Here is a 9605-nt window from a genome sequence, read left to right on the forward strand (position 1 = left end):
TTTTTGCGCATTCCGACCCCTAAATAATATCCGACCATCACCAAAATCAATAGGCTTCTTCCCCTCCGGGACCCCCATCAACATCCAAAATTTCGTGACGATCAGATCAAAATTGCGACCTGTAGCGTGATTACAAGGTTTAGATGGACAGACGGACGGGCTGACGGACGGACACACATAGCCAGATCGACTCAGCTCGTCGAGACATTCAGTTTGGTATATATAAGTATGGGTCTACGACCATTATTTCGATGCGTTACAAACTTTTTGGCCAAAACCAACATATAATACCCTCCCCACATAGTGGTGTAGGGTATAATAATGGGTTATTTCTTTAACATTTTACGCGGCATAACTACTAACTTTATTAATTATACTAAGTAATGATATGGTGGCAGTTTGGGTTCTATAGAAAATGAAAAGTCGACTTTTCATGGTAGACTTTCGATTTTCCTTTCCACGATTTGTATGTGACAAGTTTTAAATGGCACCTTCTGTTAACAGCAGCATGTACCAAAACAACTCTACAGTCGAACAAAAAATGTTAGTCGACTTTGATTAGAATCAAAAAGTCTAATTTTTGGAAAAATGAAAAATAAAAAGATAGAAAAGTCAGAGTAAAAAGACACACCAATTGTAAGATCGAAAAGTCGAATTTGGACTTTGATTACGTATCCCTAGGTTCAAGTTCGCGTATTCAAATTCGACCGAGGGCACAATAGTGTTGGAAAATTAATCATAAATTCACTACAACACATCCGTTTTCTCCATATTATTTGTCGACTGTTAGTGACCATAGAAGAACTACTAACTTCAGGTGATTTGTCTTCTTTAAAATAATGGGTTAGTTGGTTGGTTTGGTAGTGTTTGCTGGATATTACTACTTAATCTGTGTAGTAAAAATTCGAACTCATTCCTTCGTTGAATTCATGAAATGCAAGAAATTTTAAAGAATTTAGCTTATATTTTTTATAAAATTAGAGCTTTATTGTGCAAAACAAAAATGTGGGTATTTCAATTTTGACAGATATAACAACAATTGCAACATTTTCAAAATGTCAAACAGTATTAACAACTTTAAATGAATGTCAGCTCTTTATGAAAACAAAATAAAAACAAAAAAATATGTTTATGAAAACTACGTTACTAAGGATCTACACTAAGGCTGCAAACTACGAAATGAACATGGCAAAGTAAAATATTTCTTTTGGAATTGAATGAGGTTCCCTTAAAAACTAACAAAAATGCATGCTGTTGAATTTATCACGGTTGTCACGCACCATATTATTGTACTTCCATTTATCCGCTTCCGAAGCATTCTTTGACCAAGCATTGTTTGGTGTTGACTTGGCACCGCTAGCACTGCTGCTACTATAATTTGGTCCACACGAACCTTGATACTTGGAGTTGGCATTAGCAGATCCCTTTACTCCGGAATTATCTTGAGTGGTGATGCATTTCTCTGTGCGATTAGTGTAAACCATTCTGTTGTTTTTCTTGTTTTAGTTATAAGTGTTAACAGGAGTTTGAAAACAGGAGTTTCTTCTTGATTTCAGATATTTTTCTTTTCAAAAAAACAAAGTGATGAGCCGTGGGTGGTTGAAAGAGAGTGATCCAGTCCAATTGGTTTAACGTCGGAGTGCAGCCAGTTTCATGGAACGTATTTAATATGGGTTAATACTTTAAGCTCTAAACAATTAGCCGAATTGCCTGTCCGAGAGCCGGGATGATTTGCGAGATCCTTCGTTAAACTGTAATAAAGAATGGAAATGAAAATTATTTATGTGGCAACATTTATCAAAGTTTAGTCTGTAGAAGATAAGATCTGTGAAATAAATAAATAAACCAATAATAGGAGGAACTAATATTCCTCAATTACTCTTTTGTTTTCTAATAATTTAGGGTAGTGGATGGGGGTCAAGGATTATTTATGGAACTGATATGACACATTTATTAATAGAATTGAATAATTGAACACCACACATCCAATCAATATGCTATGATCGTTTCGCTGGTGGTTATTCACTTCATAATGTATGTGGGAGTTGCTTATATAGGACATCGCGTTTGGGGACACACAACTCACCGTAGTTTAAGTGACTTCCTTGCTAGGGGTCTAAACATTGACACCAATCTTTTTGAAGTTTATCATATGTAAAATAGAAATCGACTCTAAACAATCAGTTGTGGTCGATTGGTAGGTAGATAATCCAAAAGTAATCCGAAATACGACACAGCAGTAATCCTTTATTTATTTTTGCAATGAGATATCCTTGGTACTGGTTTTAACGTTGCGGTTGGTTGAGATATGTAAGGCCAAAAAGCTTTGTTTTTTTTGTAAATATTACTGCCGTTGCTGTTGTTTTACAACTTTCTTTGGAGAATTTTGAACCACAACTAATGCTCTCAGTAATGAAACGTCTGGCTTAAATAGTCCCCGTTAACATTGCTTCGGCGCATAATACTCATAGCATCGTTTCATTCTAATGAGATGCAAAATGCACTCTGTAAACACCTGGGTTGTCTCGCTTATGGCCGATTGATTCAATTCTTATTAACGCTGCAACCAACATTCCATCCATCGCTCCTTCCAATGCAAATTCGAGTACAAATTTCTGTGTCTTGCGATCGCCTGCACTCGCTTATTTTCTTAGGCTGTTTGTCGTTATGTTGCCATATAGCAAAACAGGTTTAAACGCTACACTTGTTGTGTGCTGTCGTTTAGCTGATATATCGGCATGGCTAAACCACATAGACAAAATAAATACAAAACTAATTTAATATACCTTTCATAGAAAAAACCTGCTACTGCTCACGTCCGCCTAAATAGTTAGAAATGCACAGCAGTAAAATTCTTGTGGAAATCATTACAATTTTTGATCGGATTATTTGTTACACGTTTAAGAATTTTGGAAACTAAAATTGCAGACACTTAGTGGGTGTGTTGTAAATATTTAACCTTGTAACAATTGGCTAAATTTTTTTTACAGGTCATTGAACTGCTTGGAAGAAATTGAAAGGAATGTGCGTGTCAAAAATTCTATTAAAATCAACTTTCCTGAAATTGCAACAACCTTAACAAGTATTTTGGATAATAATTTTCAATGATTCGTGTACAATGCCCCTTTGTTGTTTTTACAGCTAAAATTTAACAAGAAACAAAATCAACAGGATTTCGGGGAAGTCAAGTTAAAGAAATGTTTTTTGTTAATATTATTTTATATTTTGTTTATTCAATCAAATTATATGAAAATAATTTAATTATTGGATGATAACCGATATATTTCAATTACATCATACGTTGTAACGCAGAGGGAAGATGTATCCCTCAAAGTATTTGAAAACAAATAAAAGAGTATCAGTCGATATTAAAGGCAAATCGGCATATGTACGTCACCAGTCCACAACAGTGTAAAAACCGTTTTCGGTTATTTATCCAAATATATTAAATATTATTTACAAATATTAGACAGGAATTTACACGTGATATATGATATTTTAAATTTAAAGCCCAGGTTGCTGCCCGTCGGAAATTTTCTGAAATAATGTTTGGTGGTTGCTTCGAAACTTTCAGGCCCATTATTTTTCAAAAATATATGTCATTGTAATCAGAAGAAAATAACTACCTGCCATAAATTAATAATAAAATATAAGATATGTGGTAATATTCCACATGCATCTCCACTTTTCATCACGTTCTACATATATAAAGAAGGAAGTGAAAACTAGGTATAAAGTCCGAGGTGACATCTCCTCAGGTTGTTAAGAACAAGTTGTTAAAACTTACTGAATAAACCCCAAGTGCAGTCACCACTTTCTACGTTGCATACTTTAGGGAGCCGTTTTGCTTATAGCTGAATTAGAAGCAAAACATTTCACTAATGCAGCGTCAGGCGATGAGCGCCCACGTGCGCTCATTTAATTTTGCTCTCTCCACACACACGTTACCATTGAAAAAAGCATGCACTCACACAATGACAACCCGTAAAGTATGCAATAGAAAAATATTGCGCCTGAAGCTGCACTAATGATGTAAATCAACGATTTGCTCGAGTTTACTCGCGAGTGGGAGCACTCGAAGAGTATAGTTTTTACAAGAAGTTTTCTCTCCACTCTTGTTTTATGTGGCAGCGCTCGCGAGTACCACTTGTTGAAAAATATGAGTGGGAGCATAGGCTAATGAATGTATAGACGACGGAATGAATGTTCTCATCGAGTATGTTCGAATTGAGTGCGTTGACCAAGAAAATCAATATAAAATGCCAAAAAAAATACAAGTTAATAAATATTTTGTTATGGCAAAAAACTACATGGGCTTAGTTTTTGATGGGAACTACATTCTCAGATGAAAATATCTGAGAAAATATTGTAATTTTCCCCAAAAATCGTCTTCGAAATTTTTTGAGTTTTCGGGTTTGAATGACTTGACCGCGGCAAAATTGAGTAATCCTTCGTCTATACCAGTATCCGGCACTAATACAAACGCATTGTTTGTGGTCTCACGCATACGACTCTCTCTCGCTCTCTCCACACACAGCATGTGCGTTAATGCATTGCTAAAATTAAAAAACCAACAACAGAACCTTCTTCTTTGACTTCTGAACGAAGACTGAGTGGTGGTTGTTCTGTTGTTATTCTCATCAAGGGCACGTGTGTCTCTTTTTTGCCGGATAATGGTCTATACATACATTGGTCTATGGTGAGAGTCAAAATTTTTGAAATAAAGTAAAAGTGTTCTCTAAGAGTGAAAACGAGTGTAAAAGTAAATAGCAACCCACTAAAAAATGTTTGCCGAGATCATACCGAATTCGGACAAAATCTCTCGCATATATTTCATTCAACTTATCTAAAATGGAATTAAAATGGAATAAAGTAACTCAATTTTATCACAGAATCCACCTCGGACTCGAACCCAGGAACTAAGTGCGCTTGCCCCACACCTAACCATTGCACCACAGTGGTATCCTATCTCAATATTGTATATTCCAACTGGACGTATTGCATGTTGACATTATCTACTTGGTCTTTTCGCCGTTTACTAATAGACTCGCTTTGGATAACTATTTTTCGAATTTTCACCGCTATTAGAATTATGATGTCAATGCACAGTGGATCCACTTGTATGGAAAAATTGGCCAAAAATTTTTCCAATGTAAATATCGAGCTAATGCGCTGGTTACAGCTTTGTGCTGCTGCGAAGATTATTTTAAGAAACCATGGGCGCAGCATTCTCTCCTCTTTCCCCTCTGGAGAGGGTATAAGCTATGCATTGTTTTATGCTGTTAATGAACAAAATTAGAGATTATCTTATGATGCAAATAAGCATGGGGAAACAAAACAATCTACAAAACAACATAAAATCCAACCAATTTAGCTGTTTAAAAAGACCGACATTTTTGTCTGAAAATTTTTATTTTTTTAATACAGATCTTAGAGATACCGCCCACGTAAGACATATATGGAAGAAGAATTTTTGACATTTCTATTGATGCCAATTATGTTAAAGTACGTTGTCAGACAACAGAGTTATACCATAATATATCCATAGAAACTATATTCTAGGGCAGCCTTAGTCTGCGACCCACCACTTAAAGTCTGGCACTAGATGGCAGCTCATATTAATACTGGTGGGAATCATGACTACAATTTAAGAATATGGTCGAATTAGCATTACAAAATACACTAAGAAAACATACAGCTAAATGGGATTCCAAAAGACGTTAAATCGCTATTTAAAAAAAAAATAATCTATTGCTTCCTTCTTCAAAATCTATTATAATATTTTGCAATACGTTTCGCGATGTTTTGAGTAAATTCACTTCCACGTAATATGTATGTTCTACTCACTAAAACAAATATTAATCAAATGTTCCGAATTTTGGAGCTATTCTTAAGAGCAACAGGTTCGAATAAAACAAAAACTAATTTATTTTTAAAATGGTCCATGCCATAGCTCTCATAGTTGCAAGATGTTTACCAAAAATTTGACATTCATTTTTTTATTTTTGACCAATCACTGCATCCACTGTGCAACGTCTTCGGATAAGCGAGTAAAATGTGTTCCTTTATGTATGTACATGTAGTGTGCAATTTCTACCATTGCCGAAGTGATCTTAAGCAATTTGTTGTTATCGACAAAATTCGTTAAAATTAAAATGTTTATAATTTTGGTAATTAACGTTATTATTTAGTAAATTAGCGACCAAAAAAAGTACTCGCAAAGCTCTACCGATGTCAGCTCTACTGATGTCAGCTTTTATTTGAACTTTTCATTCATAACTTTGCGTTTTAATTTGACCGATTTTTCTCGGTAACCAAAAAATGCCCTAGAGAATCCCACTACTGGTCGTTAAGGGACTTCACAAGTGTGATCGATCCGAGGATCCGGAGCAGAGACATACTTCTAAGAAAAGATTACACCAGTAGTGGAATTCTGTAACTTATTTTTTGAGTTACTGACAAAAATCGGTAATATTAAAACATAAAGTTATGAATGAAAAGTTTGAATTAAAGTTGACAGCTCTCTTGATATCTGCAGGACTTAACGAGTACTACATTTTGGTCTCTATCTTACCGACAATTTTCGTTAATTAACGAATTTATAAGCATTTTAATATTACCGATTTTTTTCAGTAACTCGAAAAATGAGTTACAAAATTTCACTACAGGAGTGTTGTGTTGCTGTCAAGGAATACATGAAGTGTACAGGACTTTCGAACAATCAATGGTAACGCGTACGGAGAGAGGAGAACAAATGAAAACAAGGAAACTTTACGCATGAAATAGGGTAAGGTAATGGAAAGCAATAGGTAATGGAAAGCAATAATCGATTTTTCGACTTTTGTCTAAAAATAAAAATTCGATTTTTCGGTCGGGCGATTATTTCAGTTGTCTTAAAACTCTACCTTCGACTTTTTCATAACCACAGAAAATCGATTATAATCGACTATTCGTTGATTGACCAGTTTTATTTTGAAACTGTAAAACCGCTGCGTCAACAATCTATGGGCAGACTCGAAAATCGATCACAAGATAATCGATTATGCGATTTTCGCTCCAGACAAATGTCGACTGCGATTTTTAGACTTTTAACTGCAAAAAGTCGATTAATAGATTAATTAAAAGTCGACTTACCTATCCCTAGCATGAAAGAGGTAAAATTTCGTCGATTGCACAATAAATGAGGACTGTAGAGAGGTTTCGTGAAAACTAAGTTTTGGTCCATACAAATTACTATGGAAATTTGGTCTATACAATTAATTTGGAACCTTCATATTGAAGGTTTTATGAATAAAATGGAAAAAAAAACTGGAATAATTTATACGGCTGATCCTCTGGAGATCTTTCAATGCAGAATGAGATTAGAATCGATTCTTGTGAACGAAAATGTTCTCCAATACAAATAATTTTTATATAATAGAAAGTTTACAAGAATTGAGAGATAGCCCTCGAGATTTCTCATGCATGAATATATCGCTCGTTTACTCAAAGAGTGGCATAACCCAAAAAAATGCCTTTTCTGTGTTAGCAATTTCTATTTTTTCTACGACTTCTACTTTATATTGTGTCTAATTTGCATGTTGATATCTCTAAAACTCAACGAGTTACAGCATATTTTCTAGGAATTTGGCTAAAATTATCTAGAACGTTTTATGAAGCACTAAAGCATGCTTGAACTTGCACAGAAATTTGCACTGATGTCTGGCTAGCTCTTTGCAAAAGATAGCCCAAGTAGTTTTTTTAGTTTTTGTATAATAATCTTCTAATTTGGAAAGTCAAATTTCAGTCGGCAACTTAAAACGCGTTTTTTCGGAATTAGATTTTTCGAGATGTGTCACTCTTTGAGTAAATGAGCGATATGATCAACAAGTAAGAATGTATAAGTCAGTTGTGCCGACAGAGGTACAACCTCTATAGGGGTTTCTTGAGTTTTTGAACCACTTACTCAGGAAGTGCGGATTTTTCCAATAAAATTGTTCCGTATTAACTAGGGACGCAAATTTAAAAACCATCCCAGACGAGTCATTAAACTGCTCTCTTTACAAACTTTGTGTGGGAGGTAGTCAATATACAGACATAATTCCAAAGATGATACGATGAACGACGTTTGGACCAAATCGCGATAATACGATGAACGACGTTTGGACCAAATCGCGTTCTTCTTGGAGCATTTAGGTTATTATCCCAGGAAGCATAGGCTTGCCGAAAAAATAGTTCCATCGTAAAGAAGGCCGCAAGGACAATCTGCTGACAAATTTCAAAACGATACGAGGAGAGCTCTTAAACTTCACTTATTCCGAATTGTGTGGGAGGTACCCGAAGGAGTGGACCGATGTAATCCATATTGAAACCTGATCTATGTATGGAAGTAATATTACCGTATGCTAAGTTATGACAATTTCGTTATTCCCTTCGAGAGTAGCGAACATTTTTGAACTTTTTTGAGGGGAGTACTGGAAGGATTGTACCGATATGTCCCATCTTCGAACTTAAACTAAGTTTGGCCAAATATTATGAATATGTCGGACAATGCTCAATCGACTACAAATTGTCTGAAACAGATTTCGTCCAAACATACTTGGGGTCTATAACCATTATTTCTATGAGGCCGTATATAGAACAAGTATAGAGAAATACAGCCGAAATCGGCTGTAAGGACGAAATCTTTTCTACGACATCGATTATAAGGAAATTTCGGTTGACAAAGCTATAAAGATTAAACATGCTCAAACAAACGGTCAGGAATATGTTCTCACAAAATATGCAACATATGTACAAGATGTTCGATTGATGTCTATGATTGATTTATAACTAGACATCGGATTTTTGCATATATTTGCAAATAATTCACTTACTAAACAATAGAAGCTGGACCTTTGTACGTATTAATGACTATTTTCCATATGACATCCCAATTCAATCATTGGAACGATGTAATTCTATATAATAACGTGGTTATAATTTGTTGAAATTTCAAAAATATGCAAAAACCCGATGTCTATTTATAACAAATAATTTTGACAGAATACTTTCTTTGACTAGCGGCGTGTGAGAAACTCCTAGCATAATTTACCACATCACAAAATTTTGTGAAGTAATGGTCTCAGCTCTTTGCTTGGGTTATTTTATGATTGTTTTCCTCAGCCAAGTTCGATGCGATACCAATACGACGGAACCTGAGAGGATGTTACACGCAAGCAATGTGTTCTGCAAAACCTCAAAACTCAGATTTGAATTAAATTTAAAGTTATACATTTCAAAATAGCTTAACCCCCAATACCATTGCTATCGCAAACGATTCGTTTTCGAATGTTTTTCGATAGTTTAGCGGATATTTTGTTCGAAAACGACACACGAGAACGAATTGAAAACGATTCATTCGTCGCTCAGTTTGTGGCAGGAAAACCTTCGAATTCGAATGTCGTTAATAATATTATTAGCGAATGAAAGATGATAGTTTTTACGATAGTACCGAAAAAACATTTTTGGCGGAGTTTCGATTTTATGACATGTTTAACTTTATCTGACGTCTTTTGATTTTTCTGTTATGTACCTTTTCTTCTTTGTAATGTTTGCGATTCAATGCGTGTAACAGTTTATAAACA

The 9605-nt window shown here is 34.9% G+C and overlaps 1 protein-coding gene across 1 annotated transcript; it reads right to left on the reverse strand.

The window, feature by feature from the left end:
- Positions 1–1047: 1047 nt before the first annotated feature.
- On the reverse strand, positions 1048–1623 carry LOC141391961 (uncharacterized). Its single transcript, XM_073964748.1, has one exon. The coding sequence runs from the start codon at positions 1482–1484 to the stop codon at positions 1236–1238; it is 249 nt and encodes an 82-aa protein (XP_073820849.1). The 5' UTR covers positions 1485–1623; the 3' UTR covers positions 1048–1235.
- Positions 1624–9605: the final 7982 nt, after the last annotated feature.

The sequence above is a fragment of the Musca autumnalis genome, unplaced genomic scaffold (assembly GCF_047663935.1).
Source record: "Musca autumnalis isolate F117 unplaced genomic scaffold, ASM4766393v1 scaffold_2, whole genome shotgun sequence".
NCBI classification, from domain to species: Eukaryota; Metazoa; Arthropoda; class Insecta; order Diptera; family Muscidae; genus Musca; species Musca autumnalis.

What these genes read in the sequence shown, in the direction of transcription:
- LOC141391961 (XM_073964748.1), bottom strand. Translation starts at nt 1,484, where the DNA reads ATGGTTTACACTAATCGCACAGAGAAATGCATCACCACTCAAGATAAT.